General features: G+C 32.2%; 1 protein-coding gene across 1 annotated transcript; it reads left to right on the top strand.

Annotated features, from left to right (window-relative positions):
• Positions 1-1,086: 1,086 nt before the first annotated feature.
• Positions 1,087-21,439, top strand: LOC143079891 (uncharacterized). Its single transcript, XM_076255517.1, has 5 exons — positions 1,087-1,187; positions 10,614-10,960; positions 17,934-18,283; positions 19,036-19,256; positions 20,483-21,439. Exons 2-5 carry the CDS (start codon positions 10,614-10,616, stop codon positions 20,930-20,932), a joined length of 1,368 nt encoding a protein of 455 aa, XP_076111632.1. The 5' UTR covers positions 1,087-1,187; the 3' UTR covers positions 20,933-21,439.
• The last annotated feature ends 1,592 nt before the right edge of the window (positions 21,440-23,031 follow it).

Here is a 23,031-nt window from a genome sequence, read left to right as displayed (position 1 = left end):
ATGGCTCCCATCTCAATGATATCTAGTTCAGATTATTATTAACCGTATATCGGGATTTTTTTTAATTTAAAACTGCAGTTTACGTAATCTATATATGTCATATATTCTAAAATAGGCACTTCGGGGAAAAGTCACTCCATTGTTTGTACTTTTGCAGGTTGTTCCAATGTTTTTTTATAATTTTAATAAAGTTTTTCACCATTTGGTTATATTTTGTAATGAGAGTAAGTGGGTATTGTTCTTGTTCTATTGGTCTTTAATAACGTAGCTTTTCTATATATATGTTGTATTTTGAATGTTTTTTGTATAAAACATTTAGTGCCAAGTTAAAGGATTAACGAGTTCTGCCCCCTAGTGGTTTCAAGCTTGTAATAGATTCAGATAAAGTATGCGAATTAAATATAGGCACTGGCTACGGTTACATGTACATGGAAATGTAACAATAATAAAAATAGTATTGTTACATTGGAGATCATTGGAGACTAAATGCCGGAATGCATGGTTGGGTTTTCATCTCTGTGGAAATGGAATAGGAGATGAATTTCATTATCTATTTAAATGTCAAAACAGGAAATAAAACTGCTTAGAAATAAATATATACCACAATATTATATGATTGCAAATCCAACGGAGTACAAATTGAAACAGCTTTTATGCGCATAAAATGTGCGCACAAATCTCAGTGTGTAATTTTAAATTCACATGCAGTGTGTATTCAAAAGAGGAAAGAAAGATACCAAAGGGACAGTCAAAATCCCATTCATATAGAAAAGCCTACTAAGGATTTGTATAGTACAAATCCTTGAGCCTACTAAAATTTTATCAATATGGAATAATCTCATTTATCAAAAAATCAAAAATAAACTTTTCATAAATTATAGATTCCAGAAAGAACATGTTCTTTAAATGGAAGTAAATAGGTATAAAAGAAAAAGAAGCAGAAGACTATAATTTGCCGGGTTTTCGTAAATTTGTACATGGAAGTGGGACAAGTTTCTTGGGACGAAAGTAGGCAAACAAGTTGTATTGGGCCGAGACCAGATATTCTCGAGTGTCCAATCAGAAATTGTATTTGTTGACTGTGAAAACGAAAGTAAATACCGGGAGCTGTCATCGAACTTTTTGTTTGGGAGTCATTTTCACTTAGTAAAAGGGAAAACAATAGGCTTAACAGTTTGCTGTCAATAGTGAGTTTTATTGTATACCTTTAAAAAGAGTTGTCATGTCATAATTTTATGACATCCAGTCGAACTGTTGATTATAGGTTTAAAAAAGGTTCATCTAGTCCAAATAATTAACTAAGACATCTTGAAAGGCTATTATATATTTTTTCTTTGACCCTTACATTGACAGGAAGGCGTCAAAGCAAAAAAATAAAAATAGCCTTCCAAGACGTCATAATTATTTGGACTAAGGTTCATTATAACCTTTTGGCTAATATGGCAGTATTTACACCCATATGCAACTAGCCCCACAGGACGCAATTACGACTGGACACAATTACGAACAATTTCTAATGTTTGCCCTCTGAGATCATATTTATTTATATTTATCAATAAATGTTTTTATAAATAAAAACCCTATTAAAATTCCCTTGTTTTCATGATAAAACTATTTATGTGCACTTGGTGAATGATGATGACAATGACAAAATCATTCTGAATATATTTTAAGATCGGCAATCTGGCCTACATGTTATAAAAAAAAAAACATAAAGGTAAGTGCATATTGCCTTCTTTTGTTAATATATAGAAAGAAAAATATCTCCTGATTCTGTTCATATCCTTGATGCCTTTTATCTTGCCCAAATAACCCCACAATTGACGTTTTTTAGACTCTTGTGACCCTATAAATTTATGGTCAAAAGAAAATATGTGAATTTTACTGAAAAGTCCAGAGAACTCCGAAAGAAATGTTGACCTATATAAAAAAAATCATAGATGAATGATAAGTTCATCACCGAAATGGATAAACTTGAATTTAGTGCTCCTTAAAAGTAGTAACTTGCACAAAAACAAAAAAAATCAGAAATCTTTCCTTTACACATGACAGACATTTCGTCTGCAACCACTGCTGAAGTAATTGAAGTAAAATACAAACTTGTGCATCTTATTTTCCTATGAAAATGAATTTGACAGGCGGGTAGCTCCCTAAACGCTAACACGCAGTTGCGTGCACATCGATTCGGCAAGCAAAAAAAAAATGCCAAAATAAAAATTTATAAATTAATTATGGTTAAAGGAAACACATATGTTGTCACTTTTTTAATTGATGAACTGTCATTAAATAACGGCATTTCAAAATAAATGTTTTATTGGAGATCATGTAAAAATAGGACAGTAACTTTTACCAGATTTGAATTTATTATACTCAGTCTAAGACGTGTAGTTTCGGATCACATTTGCAGAGTACGGCTTATCTGTTTGCGATGCGATGTACCAATCGACCATTAGATTTATCGAAATCCTTTGAAATTATTGAAAATATGCCGAGGCGACGTATTTGACAGACTACCAGAGCCAATCACCCTGAAAACACGCCAAAACAGCATTGGAAAGTCTCGTTATATTTTGCGTTCAAACACGTAGACCATATGATAATGGAATTGGAGAGTAGAGTGTGTCTGGTATTATCAGAAAATAGCTTCTTTGTGTCGTATCTGCTTCCTCGTGTTGTAGGAAATATAACCAACGAATAATTCTCAACATTGTCTGAGACATACAAAATGACCTGGCATGTATTTGGCGGACAATTTTAATCCGGAGGTCGCTCGATGGAGAACACGTACGCTGGTTTATAACATCTCGCCGCCGCGAGTGCTACCATGCAGATCTATCAGTGTATTAAGTCTGTTGAAAACAAATGTACGATCAACAATGAACAACGACAGGTTATCATCACTAGCATTACTGCATATTGATCGGGATTTCAGTGTGAATGTTGACAAAGTAATAGAGAAGTTCGTGTCTGAATCTGCTTAGACCCGAAGAGCAGATTTTGGTCAATGTTGAGTAAATTCTGTAATTCAAAAATGTGTTGTTTATGTATTAAATTAACCATGATTTACTCTATTCAAAAGATTCAAGTATTAATAGTTTTACGTTCATAAATTGTTTATAAGTCCTATCTACATGTAGCTCCTCTTTAAACTGTCCTATGACCGAAAACCGAAAAAAAAACATTTTTCTGCACATCATTTTCTTCTAGCTACGCCCCTGTTTGAGATAAAGATTAATGTATATATATTGTATTATCAATCTAGACTGTTGTCACTGATTTCTTCTGCAAGATATAGCAACATAGTGCTGTTCGTAATTGCGTCCATATGTGGCTCTCTAGTCCAAATAGTTATGACGTCTTGGAAGGCTTATATTTAAAATTTTTGCTTTGGCGCCTTCCTGCGATGTAAGGCGTCAAAGAAAAAAAATCTAATAGCCTTTCAAGATGTCATAATTATTTGGACTATAGTGGCTCTCTTGACGCCTAAAACGAGGTCACGCAAATCTTACTAAAATATCCTAACGTGAATAAAAAATTATGTGGGATATGATGCAAAATGGAAAGTCCTCGTACATCTTAAATTCTATATGGTATAAATAATTCAAGAAAAGTAGTCTACATAAAAAAATATTAATCATGTGAGTTCAAAAATCGTTCGTAATTGTGTCCGGTAAGGCTATTCCAGTCATAATTACCTTCGATAAGTCTGCATGCTAATGGTTATATAGGATTATGTACAATTTACTGGTTACCCGATAAATCATAATTTAAAGAAAATTGAATAATTTAGTTATTTCACCTCGATTAATATCCATTCAAGTCTTCTTTTATAAATTATAAAATAACATCATAATGAATTTTATTGAGAATCGGACAACAATAATCTACATTAGGTATTGTCAAAACTTACATCTATATATAGGTTTTTTCAAAATTTACATCGTGATTAGTTGCCATGTTTGTTTTCTTTTGATCACGTTGATATTATGACTTAATATCTCCTTCATTAATCCAGATATGTCATGTATGTCCTTGGCTATCATTAAAGTGACAATAACGTGTCATATTTAATTGCAATATAAACAGTGAAAGTAAATTAAATATATTTGCATAGACAAAATAAGTGTCGATCATCGTCTATGTTTGAAAATTATTTGGTCGCCATTTTTTCTCAATATCATAAATAATATAACAGCTTTATCAAAAGGAATTTACCAATATTTGATTTTATGCTGCTTTAAGGTGAGACAATGACTGAAAATGCGAGCATCCAATAGTTATTTGATTTTCATTGTAACAATCTTACAAAATATATTTTTACCAAGTTGGCTCATGCTGTCAATGTGGTCGCCATCTTGAAAAATAATACCAGATTTTTTAAAATAGCTAATTTTCAAATCAATTTGGAAGGGACATAATAAAAAATTAAACAATTGCATATATACGATATTTTAAATATTTATGAATATAGTAAAAAGCACATATTTCCACACTTTTTCCTTCTGTTTTGTTTAAATCGCAATTTTAGTTTTAACATGACAGAAAATCCAATATTTATCGGAGTTGGATGATTTAACAGTGAATTTTTGAGGCAACAAGACAAATTTTCAAAAGCATTTGGACTGGAGAAGACCAAAATTTAAACTTTTGAAATAGGCATAAATATATTTCTAAATATATGAGGAATTGCTATATATATTTCCACACTTTTTGTATCATGAACTTAAAGTAATTTATTTTATCGATTACTGAAAGCTGCTGTGCATTTTTATACATTTTACTTGGCCTTGATAAGGGTGATGTGTGACGTCACCAAAGTCACGTGATGACTGATATAGTTAGAAAGTCAGGGGACTTATTGAAATAAGTGATTTTTAAATCACTTATTTGAGTAGCAAATTCAAAGTTTTTGTCACAAATTGTGATTTTGTAGTTTTACCAAAATTTTAAACACATAGGTTTAAATAATATCTTTTCATTAGTAAAATTGAAAAAAACGAACTTTTTGCTTCTTTTAAGTAGCAAGGTTTATGCCTTTGATGCTATTATTTTGCTGAAAATTCTATTTTAGTTGAAAAAAATGCTATAATAATGGCTTTACATAATGAACTGATACTTTTTTAACAGATTTTTCCCAGCAGTGGGAGTATTTTTCCTGTAAAGTTCAAGGTTGTATCTTTCAGATTATGTAATAAAATTCTACTGTTAGAAAATTGAGGTATGATACTTAAACAAGTGATTTTTATGTCATTATCCTAGATTCAGTACAAGGTCATCACCTGAAATGACCTACATTATAGTCATCCTAGACAACACAGATGTTGGTTCTGATAATTTTAGGAACATAATTAGTCCCTGGATCATTAGTATTCTATATTTAAAGCTACAATAAAATTAAATCACTTCTTCTAGTGATTGATTTGTACTACTTAAATAGGTGATTATTAAAGAAAGACAACTCTTACTTCCAATCTTTATGGAAATAATGTTACTTGAATCAGTGATTTAGAAAATCACTCAATTAAGTAATTCCCCTGACTGTTGGATATATGACAAATTTTACTCTGAGTACAGACAAACCTTTGCACCTGCAAATTCAAAGCTTTAAGGGATGACAGGAACTAGAAATATAAATATCAAATGCATTTTATGTTTTAGAAAATTATAATCTTTACTAGATTTTGCAATCCAGTTTTTTGTCCGTTCCTGCAGAAGGTAACAAAATAAACAAAGTTGGGAAAGAGGTTTGAGAATCTCCACTCAAATAATACATGTTGTGAGTAGTATTGATTTAAATGGGACAATAGATGGACAATTGACATCTTCAGACAATAGACATGATAGGTGATTTAAACTGTGTAAATGAGTGGACCGTATCAAACGAAACTGGTGTGTTTGTTTATTTTGCTATCTAATCTGCAGACTGGAAAAAACTGGACATCCAAAATCAGGTAAGTTTTTAATTTTCTGAAACATATACTACATATAACTTTTATCCTGCAACTAGCCAACTATTGTACTAATAACAGGTACACAAATTAATTTTTGCTTTATTTGTACATGTACAAATAAAGTATCCTGTTCTCTACTTCCACGTTGAGGAAGCGGTAATATGAATATTTCTGTTTCCTTACCAGTTCAGTTCATTTTGGTCAACATCATTGAAAAGCGGTCCTCTACCTGTCTACGCTGTCCACTTTTCAACGATGTTGATTTCTTTGAGAAATTAGAGACAATGATTTTGGTTTTAATTACTAAAGTTTCAAGTGTTGGGAGAAATTTCAGGATAAAAACAATATATATATATGTACATTGTCTGAAAACATAAAATTTATTTTTGTACTCGCTTCGAAACAGGAGAAAAGCTCGGAAGAGCCTTGCTTTTCGTCCTGTTTCTTAAGCTCATACAAATACATTTTATCATGTTTATATTTTCGAAATTCCGACAACATGCAGATATTGTATATTTATATAGCTAGTTCCTACCATGCCTTAAAACTTTCCTAGATGTACCAGTTTGTCTGTCCACATAGTAAATTTTGAGGTGTAAACATGGCCATATTTTTCAATTCCTTATGATGAACCTTAAACATTTTAAACAGTATAAGTGTTTACATAATGCTTTATACTACGATTCATGCAAATCACGCCAATACGGGCACTTTTCTATTCATTGAAAGGTCGACTATCCATATGTTATGGTTTTTTTTACAAAAAAAATATGTTCTGATACTGGTACCCAATTTGAGGAAAGAAATGTTCTATAGTCAAGCAGATGACAAAAAAAAATGATTTATTCATATTTCCCCATACCTTATAGCACAGGCACTTGTTTCTGTCAATGTGCGGTTTACTCTCCACACCTGTAAGAAAAATCATGTAGCAATTTAGGTATATAATCATTTAATCTGCACAGCTCAGAATGACACTTTAACCTGAACTCCTGCATCGATCTGGTTAATTAAGGTCAACCATGCAGATTAAATGATATATACTGACTTGCTCATTAGGTCAATAACTATAACTTATTGTAAAGTTAGTAAGTATAATCTTTATTTAGTGTCAGGTTTTCAATCAAACATAGAAATTGAAAATTGGGAAAAAATTAGTAGAACTAAAGAAGTATGAGTTCGAAAAAGTAAAAATTACACATAGACTTTTAGGGCTCTTTAGTCGACTACTATATACATTCATAAAAGGATTAGACTTATTTACATTAACAGCACATACAATCATTACAAGCAGCATATATATATGAATATTAAATACACATAGATGCCAACCATTACGATTTTTCCGTAGTTTTTCCGATTTTGCGATAAAAACTACGCTATTACGGTCAAAGTCGAATAGTTACGGATTCCCAATCATCGACGTTCAATTTTGTAAAACGCGGATTTTTATCATTACTTTTCCGACCTGGTCCGGTATTTAGGAAACGCCAATGTAATGCTTCCGGTTTCTCGGGAGTTATCAACCTATTGTTGGGTAACCAACTGACTTTCGAAGAGGCAAACTTGCATTTTATTAAGTAGCTTTCCCCCTTTCTCTACTTCTCCTTGACAAAACGAAAATGTTTGAGTCGAGAACATCTGAACAATTAATGAATGGAATACATACTACAGACAACATGTTACATGACAAATTTTAGTGTACATCACTTTGCAACCACTCGTCAGTAATTTTTATTGGTAAATGCACGTTTATGAATGATTACTGAAAACTTTTCAAAAATACGGAAAATTTGATAGTTTGTTACTGATTGTGTCAAAAGGGGGTTGGCATCTATGAATACAGAACACATTCAACATATAAAACTCAAGAAATATTTAAAATAAAATTGAGAATAGTATTGTCAAAGCGACAACAACCCGACCATAGAGCAGACAACAGCCAAAGGCCACCAATGGGTCTTCAATGTAGCGAGAAACTCCTGCACCTGTAGATGTCCTTCAGCTGGCCCCTTAACAGTCTTCACGCTGAGTGGCAGCCCAGGCAGCCCAGGCTTGTAAAATTGCTCTCGGGCCTGTAAAAATCATATCTACAGGCCAACAGAATCTAACTTAAAATTTTCAAAAATTGAGCTCTGGGACTGTAGATTTAAAAGTTCATCATGAAGACTGCCTTAAAAAATATGTATACTAGTACAGTGATAATGGAAGTCATATATATACTAAACTCCGAATTATACACAAGAAACTAAAATTAAAAATCATACAAGACTAACAAAGGCCAGAGGCTCCTGACTTGGGACAGGGCCAAATGTGGTGGGGTTAAACATGTTTATGAGATCTCAACCCTCCCCCTATACCTCTAGCCAATGTAGAAAAGTAAATGCATAACAATATACGCACATTAAAATTCAGTTCAAGAGAAGTCCGAGTCTGATGTCAGACAAAATGTCAGAAGATGTAACAAAACGAAATAAATATAATGACAATAATACATAAATAACATGAGACTACTAGCAGTTAACTGACAGGCCAGCTCCAGACCTCAATTGAACTGATTGAAAGATTATGTCTTCATCATATGAATATCAGGCACACCCTTCCCTAGATTTTCCATCAAAACATGATGGAATTTTGTGATGGAACAAATGCCATCATCTTGATGGAGTATTGGAACAGCTTTCCATCAACTTTCCATCAATGATGGAAAATGGTTGATGGAAATTTTTTGATGGAATTTGTGTTCATGATGGTGGAAAACTGATGGCATAATTTCCATCTGATGGATAATTGATGGTATTTTTGCCATCTGATGGATAATTGATGGAACATTTTAACTGATGGAATATTTTCCATTACATGTAATATGCATAGAAACTTGATGGAGAATTGACCATCAGATGGAATTTGAAAATCTTTCCATATATGGCATTTTCTGTGATGTCATAAAACAATATTTGTTCTCTGTCGTCTATAGGTAGTCCAGTTACATGTGTGTATCTTTTAGTTCAGTGTCCCATTGGAATCTCTGTCCTTAAAGTTGAATTAGTTGATGGCAAATTCTGCAAAATAAAAATAAAAGAATCTAGCATATTATAAACATGATAAATTAGAATAAGTTAACATTGTAAAGACATAAAGTAAAGTTATTAGTTACTTGTCATTTGTGGATATATAAATGTATAATTGTCAGTCATACCACAGATCTCTAATTTTATAGCAAAATTATTTTATTGGAATTAAGTACTAAATAATTTTATAAAAAAAATAATGTTTTAAAATGATACAAAATATGACTCCTGTCGTACACAATTGTATGATATGTATATTCACATTTTTTGTGTCATTTGGTCTTTTGTTGATAGTTGTCTCACTGGCAATTATACCATGTATACCACATCTTCTTGATTAATAATTTCTATTAATCTATGGTCTAGTTTTTTTTCTCTTGACTCTGAAAAGCTAATAAAACATTTTAAATGTCACTTAACTTTGAACTAAAAGAGCATGCACATTCAAAATGGTGGAAATTCTAATACATTGTACTTACCAAAAGATTTAATCCAGAACATGTGTACACACTAATCTTCCTAGATCCAAGAGACAATTATGTCATCAGAAGAATACATCTGCACTATTCAATCCCAGTCAATAGAATTAATAAGAACCTTTTCATCTAAATCCATTGTAAAATTCATAATTTGTTAATGACAGAAGACATCTTTGCTTCTTGTCTGCATGTTCATGAATGTTCAAATTTGAATTTGTTGATTTGTTGAGGTTGTGTAGGGTCTTGTGACAATTTGATTTCTTTGAAATGTGCCCCTAATAAATACTGTTAATTATCTAAATCTTGAATAATTGCTATAAATTATATAAAAAATATGTATTTATAGTTTGTAGTTTATCTTTATGTTATAAGTTAGAGATATTGCAGAAGAATGCATAAAAACATGTGCTCTCCTCATTGGGCCTCAAACTCTGTGTTCATTTATGATGTCACATCCTGTACACAAAGGTTAAAGGAAAACAGATTGGCACCTGACACCTGTGATGGAAAAAATTTCTAAGTTTTTTTCCATCAAGAAAAATGACAGAGTCCAAATACCATCCCTCTTTCCATCAAAGAAAATGTTGAAGTCCAATTTCCATCAAAATTCTTTTATTTCCATCCTATTTACCATCAGATGGAATAAGTGCCATCATATTTTCCATCAGGGGTAAAAATGCCATCCAATTTTCCATCAAAGGGTAAAAATGCCATCCAATTTTCCATTAGGGGTTAAAGATTCCATCAAATTTTCCATCAAAAGAATGATGATGGAAAAAATATTTCTAATTTCCATCATCCTTTGATGGATATTTTTGGTTTGGGATGGAATTCCATCAAGTACCATCAAATTTCCATCAATTGTCCATTAAGTGTTGATGGAAAATGAAGAAATTGATGGAAGATCTAGGGAAGGGCAATCCCTCCTGTTAGGGGTTTAGTATCATACTATCATAAAATATATGAGAAGAACATAACCCGTGTAATGTCAACAACTGTTTTTTAAATAAATGTGTAGATCTGATGCAAAGACCCTATAAGTGAATCAATATTAAAGCCAACAAAAGGCCAGTTGCAGGATTATCTGATTTTTCGATTATTTATATTTATAGATGGCTGCACTCAGTAGGGATACGTATGAAGGTCCAAGAGGGCCAGTTTCAAAGACAGAAGATTCAGACAGTGATATAGAAATAGGTAGCCTCCTTGAGATAGATAATACAAAGAAGAAAGGCTGGGGAGACAAACAGAAGTTGATTAAAATTTGTCAAAAGGAGGTTGGTACAATATCCAGTGGAAAACGCCCATTGAATATTGCAATTATTGGTTCACATGGATGTGGAAAATCATCTCTTCTTAATACTATATTTGCCAGCTTTAGTGACGAAAAATGGAAAGAACTAGCAGCACATGGAAGTCATGGTGGATTGGGGAAACAGATTTCACAAAATTTGATCAGGTAGAGTCAAACACGATGCAGTACAATGCAGAACTTTTATAAATAAAAACCCTCGCTGTAGTGGATGGGGCATTAAGTTTTACTCTTGACCGTCTGTTGATACATACGTAAAAAGATTGGTTTTCTTTCTCTATCTTTGATTTGCCAAATGTAATGAAACTTATACACAATACTTAATACCACAAAGCACAGATCGAGTTTGAATTTTTGTGGCCTCACTTTAACTGTTCTAGAGTTATGCCCGTTCACAAATTGGAAAATTTCAGAATTTTTGGTTTCTGTTCTTTTTCTTTGTTTGCCTCAACCAAATATTATGAATCTTATACACAATGTTAATTACCACAAATCACAGGTCATGTATGAATTTTGATGGTATCTTTTTTGCCGTTCTAGAGTTAGCTAATGCCCTTTTCAAAATGGAAATTTGCTGAATTATTATTTCTGTTCTCTAAACTAAATATCACGAACCTGATGCAAAATGCTTATGAGCACAAACACAGATCAAGTTTCGAAATTTTGGTAGTGTCACTTTTACAGTACTTGAGACGTCCCTTTTAACCCAAGTGACAGGAGGCATCATCTTTGTTTCATGGACGCATTCCCCATTTATTTTATTTTAACATTGAAATTTTGATGAATTTTTTGTTTCCAATCGTTAACTTAAGCATTTAAGTTTGCCTCAATTTATTTATGTTATGAAACGACTACACAATGCTTAGTACCACAAAACTCAGATCAAGTACTTTGGGTGGCATCACTTTTATAATTCTTGAGTTATGTCCCTTATGGGCATCATCAGTCAAATTTTCTGTTTATTAATTCGTTTAATATTGAAGTCAAGACTGCATCATTTGAAGTTAATTTGAGATATAGTATTTATAATATTTGCCATGCATTTTATGTCCCTAGAACAGTAGAAGGGGATTATGTTTTCTAGTCTATCATGTTTGTATCTTCTCTTGTCACAACCAGTACGAAATTATAAGGCATATTACACCTGGATAAGGCGTAAACCAGGCGTAAGTGGTAGTTACGTGTCTAGATCCAGGTGTAAGAGAGCAGGAAAGGTAAATTTGTAGTCCTTACACATGTTACAGGCGTAGAAAAAAGTGGTAAACGTTCTGGCATGAATTGATATGAGCAAGGTGTAGATTTTGTTACAGTGTAAAACTGTTAGTTTGGCGTAAATCATAATACCCATAATGTTTTGTCTAAAGGATCATGGATTTTTTTTTTAATTTTGCTCTTTCATTTAGTTTGCAAGAGTTGGACTTATGGCAACTTCATACATTCAGGGATAATTAGCTTGTTTTGTGCTTTTTGGAAGAATTTGAAATTGGAAAATTTTTATGGAATCATATTGATTAATGAAAATTGTGAAATAAAAGGAAAGCAGTATACATGGTAATAATAATTATGTGAGTATGTTACTATTAGTTAGTAAGTTTTAACCATAGTTTTGAAATCCCAAAATTTTTATCCTTGGATAATAACATTAAAATACTTTACAATATGTATTTATAAATCATCGATATTTTAGGTCATAGGACATTAATTTTCAAAAACAACTTAGTTAAAATGCTTTTTTTATTTCAAGAAAAAAAAATTGTCATATATAATTCTTATTTAGAATTTAACTTATTTGAGCCAGTGCCTGTCAAAAATGTATTTATTTGTATATAGCTACTTCAGTGGTTAATATTTAATGTTTTTGGTCAAACAATGAGAAACTAAAGCAACAGTACAGAAGTTTGTATCAAATACACAAAAGTACACAGCTAGGGTAAAACACTGATTTAAAATATAAGTGTAGTGTTATGTAAGGATATTACGCCTGGTTTATTTATTGACCAGGCTGACTGATTTGCATATTACGCCTGCTTTTATGAGGACCAGGAGTACTCATTTAAATATTAGACCTAATTTTACGCCTGATTTCTACCTCAGTTACATTGTAAGTTTGATTTCCGCCTGGTTTCCGCCTGGACATGCATTCCTTAAAAACTGCAATGCCGCCCGGATAAAGTATGGTTTTTACACCAGGTTGTCGTGTCAAATACAGACGTCACATTTCGTACAGGATATTTCAGTTTAAAATACTAGTTTAGGGTAGCTTTGAGTTTTGTCAGCATGATATCATTGAGGTTACCTGGTATACTCTTTTATTGTCTTTTTCCATTCTTTTTTGTACATTTTATTTTCTACAAAAATAGAATTCCTGTTGATGAATTAAAATATTTATAATATTATAATTACAAGAATACAATTCATACCAAAAATTATATTGTAAGCACTTTTACATCTATACGTTTTGTGATCAACTATTTTTGGGATTTCATTTTTATTAACCGGATTTTTGTGACAAAAATGTCGGTAATTGATTTGGGGATGTACGGCGGCCGACCGGGCGGGCGGCAATCAAATGTTGTCCGTGCATTAACTCATGAACCGTTCAACCAAGGCTTTTAAAATTTTAATATGTTGTTACTGACAACTAAATGAAGGTCATGTTCAATAATGGCGATTTTGACTTTTACCGTTCAGGAGTTATGGTTCTTGAAAGATTGAAAAATTGAGTTTCCAGTCGTGTCCATGCATTTACGCATGAACTGTTCAACCATTAGCTTCCCAAATTTTAATATGTTGTTACTGATGACAAAATGGAGGTCAAGTTCAATAATGAAGATTTGACTTTTACCGTTCAGGAGTTATGGTTCTTGAAAGATTGAAAAATGGTGTTTCCAGTCGTGTCCGTGCATTTACACATGAACTGTTCTACCAAAGCTTCCCAAATTTTAATATGTTGTTACTGATGACAAAATGGGGTCAAGTTCAATAATGACGATTTTGACTTTTACCGTTCAGGAGTTATGGTTCTTGAAAGATTGAAAAATGGTGTTTCCAGTCGTGTCCGTGCATTTTCTCATGAACCATTCAATCTAAGCTTTTCAAATTTTAATATGTTGATACTGATGACAAAATGGAGGTCAAATTTGATATTGACGATCTTCACTTGCACCATTCATCAGTAATGGTTCTTGTGATATTGCCAGGACACAAATAAATGTTAATAAATCCGGTTCGCTGTCGTTGTGACAGCTTCTTGTTGGAAATTGCATTATTGTGCCTTTTAATGAAATTTCTATTAGGTTCAATAATGATAACACCATCAACCATGTTTGTTTTAGTATATACTATATAGCATGTATAATCATGATCATGATGATAATACCCCTTGGGGAAGAAAAAAAAGTATATAGATAATTTCAATGTAAGTGATCTCACACATACAATTCTTGTACCATATTTATAATCAAGTTATATAGTTGTCATCAAAATGTCATAATACTTAAAAAAAAAAAAAAAAAAAAAAAAAAAAGGGGGGAGTATAGCAGCTCCAATATATATCAGCTGGGTCAGATAGAAATCAACATAATGCAAGTCATATACATGTATAAGTGTTTGATTGTTTTTATACAACCGCAAAAATTGAAAATTTTTTGGTCGTATATTGGTATGACGTTGGTGTCGTCGTCGTCGTCATCCTCCGAAGACATTTGGTTTTCGCACTATAACTTTAGTAAAAGTAAATAGAAATCTATGAAATTTTAACATAAGGTTTATGACCATAAATAAAAGGTTGGGATTGATTTTGGGAGTTTTGGTCCCAACAGTTTAGGAATTAGGGGCCAAAAAGGGCCCAAATAAGCATTTTTCTTAGATTTCGCACAATAACTTTAATAAAAGTAAACAGAAATCTATGAAATTTTAACATAAGATTTATGACCATAAAAGGAAGGTTGGGATTGATTTTGGGAGTTTTGGTCCCAACAGTTTAGGAATTAGGGGCAAAAAAGGGCCCAAATAAGCATTTTTCTTGGTTTTTCGCACAAAAACGTTAGTAGAGGTAAACAGAAATCTATGAAATTTTAACATAAGGTTTATGACCATAAAAGAAAGGTTGGGATTGATTTTGGGAGTTTTGGTCCCAACAGTTTTTAGGAATTAGGGACCAAAAAAGGTCCCTAATAAGCATTTTTCTTGGTTTTTGCACAATAACTTTAGTATAAGTAAATAGAAATCTATGAAATTTTAACACAAGGTGTATGACCACAAAAGGAAGGTTGGGATTGATTTTGGGAGTTTTGGTCCCAACAGTTTAGGAATTAGGGGCCAAAAGGGTCCAAAATTAAACTTTGTTTGATTTCATCAAAAAATGAATTATTGGGGTTCTTTGATATGCCAAATCTGACTGTGTATTTAGATTCTTAATTTTTGGTCCTGTTTTCAAATTGGTCTACATTAAGGTCCAAAGGGTCCAAAATTCAACTTACATGTAGTTTGATTTTAACAAAAATTGAATTCTTGGGGTTCTTTGATATGCTAAATCTATACATGTACTTAGTTTTTATACGACCGCAAAATTTGAAAAATTTTTCGTCGTATATTGCTATCACGTTGGCGTCGTCGTCGTCGTCGTCGTCCGAATACTTTTAGTTTTCGCACTCTAACTTGAGTAAAAGTGAATAGAAATCTATGAAATTTTAAACAAGGTTTATGACCACAAAAGGAAGGTTGGGATTGATTTTGGGAGTTTTAGTCCCAACATTTTAGGAATTAGGGGTCAAAAAGGGCCCAAATAAGCATTTTCTTGGTTTTCGCACTATAACTTTAGTTTAAGTTAATAGAAATCTATGAAATTTTGACACAAGGTTTATGACCACAAAAGAAAGGTTGGTATTGATTTTGGGAGTTTAGGTCCCAACAGTTTAGGAATTAAGGGCCAAAAAGGGACCCAAATAATCATTTTTCTTGGTTTTCGCACCATAACTTTAGTATAAGTAAATAGAAATCTATGAAATTTAAACACAAGGTTTATGACCAAAAAAGGAAAGTTGGTATTGATTTTGGGAGTTTTGGTCCCAACAGTTTAGGAATAAAGGGCCCAAAGGGTCCAAAATTAAACTTTGTTTGATTTCATCAAAAATTGAATAATTGGGGTTCTTTGATATGCCGAATCTAACTGTGTATGTAGATTCTTAATTTTTGGTCCCGTTTTCAAATTGGTCTACATTAAGGTCCAAAGGGTCCAAAATTAAACTTAGTTTGATTTTAACAAAAATTGAATCCTTGGGGTTCTTTGATATGCTGAATCTAAAAATGTACTTAGATTTTTTATTATTGGCCCAGTTTTCAAGTTGGTCCAAATCGGGGTCCAAAATTAAACTTTGTTTGATTTCATCAAAAATTGAATAATTGGGGTTCTTTGATATGCCAAATCTAACTGTGTATGTAGATTCTTAATTTTTGGTCCCTTTTAAAATTGGTCTACATTAAAGTCCAAAGGGTCCAAAATTAAACTAAGTATGATTTTAACAAAAATTGAATTCTTGGGCCTCTTTGATATGCTGAATCTAAACATGTACTAAGATTTTTGATTATGGGCCCAGTTTTCAAGTTGGTCCAAATCAGGATCCAAAATTATTATATTAAGTATTGTGCAATAGCAAGAAATTTTCAATTGCACAGTATTCAGCAATAGCAAGAAATCTTCAATTGCACAGTATTGTGCAATAGCAAGAAATCTTCAATTGCACAGTATTGTGCAATAGCAAATATTTTCAATTGCACAGTATTGCACAATAGCAAAAAATATCTAATTGCACAATATTGTGCAATAGCAAGAAATTCCAATTGGATTTCAATTGGAGTTATCTTTCTTTGTCCAGAATAGTAGTTGAATCAACTTAAATCATTGTTTTATACAATATACAATGTATATTCACTTTTACTACCAACTGATAGATTAATACAATCTTTACCATTCAGTGATAGCAAGCACTTTTTTTACATTTTAATATTTTATGATGTATTTAAATGAGTAGTTATTGTTGCAAACTTCATTAGAAATTTGAATTGAGATCAGTTTTGAAATAAGGGAAAGGGGGATGTGAAAAAAAAATTGGGGGGTCAATTTTTTTCATTTCAGATTTCATAAATAGAAAGAAAATTTCTTCAAACATTTTTTTGAGAGGATTAATATTCAACAGCATAGTGAATTGCTCAAAGGCAAAAAAAATTTTTAAGTTCATTAGACCACATTCATTCTGTGTCAGAAACCTATGCTGTGTCAACTATTTAATCACAGTCCAAATTTAGAGCTGAATCCAGCTTGAATGTTGTGTCCATACTTGCCCCAACCGTTCAGGGTTCAACCTCTGCGGTCGTATAAAGCTGCGCCCTGCGGAGCATCTGGTTTTATTATGGGCCCAGTTTTCAAGTTGGTCCAAATCGGGGTTCAAAATTAAACTTTGTTTGATTTCAACAAAAATTGAATATATAGGGTTCTTCAATATGCTGAATTTAACCAAGTATTTAGATTTTTAATATTTGGGCCCGGTTATCAAAATGGTCCTCATTGAGGTCTAAAGGGTCTAAAGTTGAATATTATTTGATTTCATAAAAAAATGAATTCTTTGGGTTCTATGATATGCTGAATCTAACCATGTATTTAGATTTTGGATATTGGACCATAATCGGTAAAGGTCCAATTTAAACATTTTAAGTTTTTAAGTTTAAGTTCTTAGACCACATTCATTCTGTGTCAGAAACCTATGTTGTGTCAACCATTTAATCACAATCCAAATTTAGAGCTGTATCAAGCTTAATGTTATGTCCATACTTGCCCCAACTGTTCAGGGTTCGACCTCTGCAGTCATATAAAGCTGCGCCCTGCGGAGCATCTGGTTTATTATTCTGATTCTAAGTAAAAGATGAATGTTGGTCTGTTTTGTAGGTTTCTAAATGTATCAACTCAATTTTCAATAGACACAATTCACATACACAGTAGATATTTTATTCAACCTGAAATAAGTTAATAGAAGCTTTAATATTCATTTCCACAAGATAGGTTTCCACCTGACGCAGCTCATATATTGAATGACGTAATGTTGGTATTATGTTTTTGTTTCAGTTTTAAAAAAGAGAAATACTACTCCAGGGAGGGACCAAACAATGAAGAGGATGATGAAGTCTTAATGCCAACTTTTATTGATATGAAAGGCTTTGAAGACCAGAACGATGAGTTTACGAGAGAGCTACTCAATATTATTTTTTATGGAAGGATGAAAGAATTTGAAAAATTATCTGATGTTTTAACCCACTACCAAAATTATGGCTTAAATGGTTTAAAGACTAGATATAGTCAGGGCACAGAATATTTAGTGATAGACCGAATTATATTTGTGTGTTCAGGAGATCCTATGACTACCCTTCCAACACAGTTAATGGCATGTGTAAGTGAGGTTGCACATGGTTTAAGAGGTACGTAGCAAAGCTGATCTATAAGGTCAACCTAAAATATATTTAGTCAAACCTACCTTAATGGTCAGCTCAGGTTTGAGCAATCACCTGACTCTAACAGCTTCTTTCAGACCAAAATATAAATGCCTTGATCATAATGTATATATATATGTTTGATATCGAGTTCAAAATGAGAATTGAAATCTGTTTGCATTCAATCAACAACCATAACTCTTCCAATTGAAAATACTGAAACAATTTGTAATGTCTGAATCAGATTGAACCTAATTTAAAATGTAACCTTCTTGAGCAGTCACTTTTGTTAATTTCCATGAGTGACTGCTTAATTCAAGTTTAACTGTAGATATTTATTAAAATATATAACTTTTTTTATTTGTTAAGTCAGCATTAATATATTATAAAATATTTGTTGTTGAAGCTATACTTATTGTCGTCAGTGGTGTCAGCATTTCTTTTATTGATAAATGGGACTTAGATATTTTTATACATTATATATCTCTGTCAAACCTATATCATGTTCATATATAATAAAATTGAGAATGGAAATGGGGAATGTGTCAAAGAGAAAACTACCCGACCATTACTAAGAACAGACAACAGCAGACAAATGGCAGAAGGACACCAATAGGTCTTCAATGCAGCGAGAAACTCCCACACCTGGATGTTAAAGAAGAATTTTATGAAATTTGGACATATTTTCATATAAATGCAGTATCATAAATATTAATAACATTGTAAAATTGCATGTTCAGGTATTCCAATATTTGGTGTTATGACAAAATCTGACAAGTTCAATGGAAGAAACAATCTAGAAGTGGAGAAAAGAGAAACAGAATTCAGAAAACATCTTGGAATACCAAATAATCGCTTTGCCAGGATAAAGAATTATTGTGAAGATATTGATAAGGAGATGGCTTATATGTTTTCAGTCATACCACAGATTGATGTTCGTGTTCTCAAACTAATGACACAGGTTAGTGGCCAACAGGGGTGTTACAAAGCTAGATATTCAGTCAAACTCACAGTAGACACAGATCAGCAGGGGGTCTGAGGGCTCATATATATACCCCAGTAGCTTCGCACCCTGATTGAAAAAGGTTTTCAGCATTTTAATAGCTAAATTTTGTGTACAAAACTATTAAAAAATTTACTAGTTGATTTATCTACATGAAGTAAAGATCAAAGAATTATGAACAATTTTAAAATCACATCTGACTGGTAAAATAAATCAGACAGTACAATCAGAAATATAAAAATAAATACGCATTGCCCAATGTAGGTTAACATTAAGCCCTTTAATCAAGCAGTACATTCTGTTTGGTATTTTCGTATAGATCCTTTCCTTTCTGATTAGGGATAGTTGCTATATATGTTAATTGATAGTACACATATTGATGATCATTCATTTAATAAGATTGTCCAAAACATGATCCCTATATAATAATACTATCCTTTTGGCTAGACATCAAACCTCAATCTTTTGATTCTTAAACTTTTAACCGAGCCATACAAACATATACAATCACGATGCATAATGCAGAAGTTCTGTTCTAATCCTACTATTATCACAAAATTCAAGAAATTCATATTTTTTTATCATAATATTATCATCGACTGTAAAAAAGGGGCTTCGGTGGCCGAGTGGTCTAGGAAGATACTACTGTAATCAATAACCAGTCAACACTGGGGTTGTGAGTTTGAACTCTACTCATCATGCTCATGCGGGTGAACTAGGCTCCAATCGTGACTAGGATTGTCAGTTTTCCTATCGAAGGTCAGTGGTTTTCTCCTGGCACTCTGGTTTCCTCCACCAAAAAAATTAAACTGGCTCCACGAAATAGCCTAAATGCTGTGCTTAAAAGTGAGGTTAAAACACCAAAAATAAAAAAAAATCAAATCAAATCGACTGTAAAATCCCTACCTGCTTAGGAATTTGAATAATTTTGGCCATTACAAATGCATGCAGATTTGAGAGTACTTGAAATCACTGGAAGCTTTAAGTTATTGATTGATTGATTGCTCAACATCCAGTTGCAAATATTTATGAATGTTTAGGACAGACAAATTTACAATAAATTCAACAGGTAATTTTTATTACGGATTCAGAGATTAAAATGAAGAACTAGACTAAATACTTGAATTTCATAAGTTGGAAAAGAAGTACATGAATTATACATCAGCAATCTTTTTATTTTACAGGTTTTCAGTAATGCATTAGAAGTAACAAACGCTGAAGCTCGTCTAGAATATCTCTCTCCAGAAACAGATATACCAGGTGAAACTAAAGAAGGGGCAAAGCCAGTTCCACCACGAATAAGACCACCCTCAGGAAATGGACAACCAGCATCATCCGGACTTGGCTTTGCAAGCTTATTGCTTCTAATCACCATTCAAGTGCTGTTTATGGCCGTACTTCTGCATTTTTGCATGAAACCAGTTATAACAGAGGAAAAACTCAACACGATCTGTGCAAACTACGATTTCATCAAGTCAAAACATGATGCTACCATTGATGGCCTCAATGAGTTATGTGACAATAAAGTGGACATTTTGAAACCTCCAATTTATCTGCTGGGTGGGGGGATAGTGTTTGTTATTGTTGTTCTTCCAATTGTGCTTTATTCTTTCTTAGTTAAAAATAGAAATTAGTTATCTTGTATAACATATATATTCAAGAACTGTTTTTCAGGCAAACTTTTATTAGCTTGAATGGGAATTAAAAGAGAAAAGAAATTTGGTCTGACTGTCATGTAATCCCTTGAACTTGATGATTTTTTTTTCTTATCCAACAAAAAGTTATGGATTTTTATATTTTTAACAACACTTTGAAAATATGACTGCTTAATTGGTTTGTATCACGAGCACTAAGATACTTATATCTTATGGTGTTTTTTTTTATAATTACTGATACTTTTAGTTTAAAGATATGATATAAAAACTTTTCTAAGTACCAAGTCAGGAATTTGACAGTTGTTAACTATTCATTTGTTTTGTTTGATTTTGCCATTTGATAAGAATTTTCTGTTTTTATTTTTCCTCAGAGTTCAATATTTTTGTGATTTTACTTCTTGGTACTGGAAAAATTAACCTCAGATATACGAAAAATCTCACATAAATAATGTTTAACATTTGTGAAATAAATGTGCTGTTTTCAAACCTTTATCTTTTGTTAGAAAAAAATCCTGTGTAGACGAGAGATGTTTTTCAGAAAATAATCACTAACATTATCAGAATCGATATGCCTGTACCAGTGTCATTTGATATATGGCTAAGTATTCAGTATAGTGCTGACAGTGTGTGACAAAATGTATGGTTTTAAAAGTAGCTGTTTCAATCATAATAACATGATTTTCTGAAAGGAGAATGATTCTAGTTTAGGGTTTTACATGTAAAAAGATAGTTATTTAGTCAGAAAACATAAAATTAGACCTAAATAGCATGTTGGACAGAGGTTATGTTGGACGTAACAGGACATTGACAAATGAATATTTTCCTTTTATATGAAGGCTTTGTTAATAAATATATTAATTTTTCTCTGACAGTTCATAAGATCTTCAATTAAAGTATATCATTTTGTTAAATGTTTCAAAAACTAACTTATAAGTTTGAAAAATCTTAAAATATGTCGGACGAACGGGGACATTTTTGGATGAGAATTTGTTCCATTTGCATCATTCAAAGTCAAAAACAAAATCAAAACTTTGCTGTTTATACTAATATCTACAGCTGGTGTTCCTCTGCAAGAGGTAAAATGGTTCATTATTAAATAAATGGATAAAATGAAACCATAAAAAACTGTTGGATGAACAGCGTACAGAATTCATTTATTGTAGGACAAACATAGGACAGATTATATTCCCTGTCGGACAAAGATAGGACAGAATTCATTATTTTACTGATCCTAATGGCAATTTAAAAATGGGCACCTCTTCAGAAGAGACAAGGAAGGGTCTGAGAACTATTTTTAAATTTATGTCTAAGTTTCTTTTTACTTTTAAAAAGCTGTTACGTCCGACATTAGAGATTTTGTCCTAAGGTTCGTCCAACAGAACATAATAGGACTCTTGTTACGTCCTAATTTTCAAAATTATGTCAAATTTACACTGTCAACAGTTTAAAACCTCTTTATTTTTCATATATACGGTAGTATTTAAGGTTAAGTTATTGTCAAAGTGGAAGTGAAATTGATTCCATGACTTGTGGTAGCCATTGTAGAGAATATCTTGGATGTTGGACGTAACATTAATTCGGATCGATGTAACTTCCATCTCTTGGTTGGACAGAAAGAGCGTTCACCCCTTCGATGTCGTTGACCTCGAATAAAAAGGAACAGTTGACAGCAATACCAAATGCGCAATGCGATTGTCTTAAAATATGTTGTCATAAACATTAAAAAAAAAATAAACCGAGTTGGCAACTTGCAAATGAAAATTGAAATTTTCGCCCGTTACGGTTGGACAGATTTTTCAAGAGTAAACTTTAATGACAATTCCTGAAAAAAATAAAAGTTTCTGCTATATCTTCATGATGAATTATCACATTTTAGTTCATAAGCTGAAGCCTCAAGATACTTTGTGCATTTAATTGCCCTCTATTGTTACATAACTTTTATTTCATTTTCTCTTAGGAAGAAGACAGAAAATGTTAGTCCGACAACATGACCATTTAAAATTGTTTTTAACCCTTATTTTTCGAAGATTTTTCATGTTTTAGTGTCCTAAACCTTGCGAACCCTATTGTATTACCTG

Source organism: Mytilus galloprovincialis, chromosome 6 (assembly GCF_965363235.1).
Source record: "Mytilus galloprovincialis chromosome 6, xbMytGall1.hap1.1, whole genome shotgun sequence".
NCBI classification, from domain to species: Eukaryota; Metazoa; Mollusca; class Bivalvia; order Mytilida; family Mytilidae; genus Mytilus; species Mytilus galloprovincialis.
Note: the sequence above shows the minus strand (reverse complement) of the source record. Positions and strands in the feature narration are given on the sequence as shown.

Excerpts from the sequence above, each read along its gene's own strand:
- LOC143079891 (XM_076255517.1), top strand. The coding sequence starts at position 10,614 with ATGGCTGCACTCAGTAGGGATACGTATGAAGGTCCAAGAGGGCCAGTT. Across the intron at positions 10,961-17,933 it reads ATTTCACAAAATTTGATCAG|TTTTAAAAAAGAGAAATACT; the intron begins GTAGAGTCAAAC and ends TTTTTGTTTCAG. Across the intron at positions 19,257-20,482 it reads TTCTCAAACTAATGACACAG|GTTTTCAGTAATGCATTAGA; the intron begins GTTAGTGGCCAA and ends TTTATTTTACAG.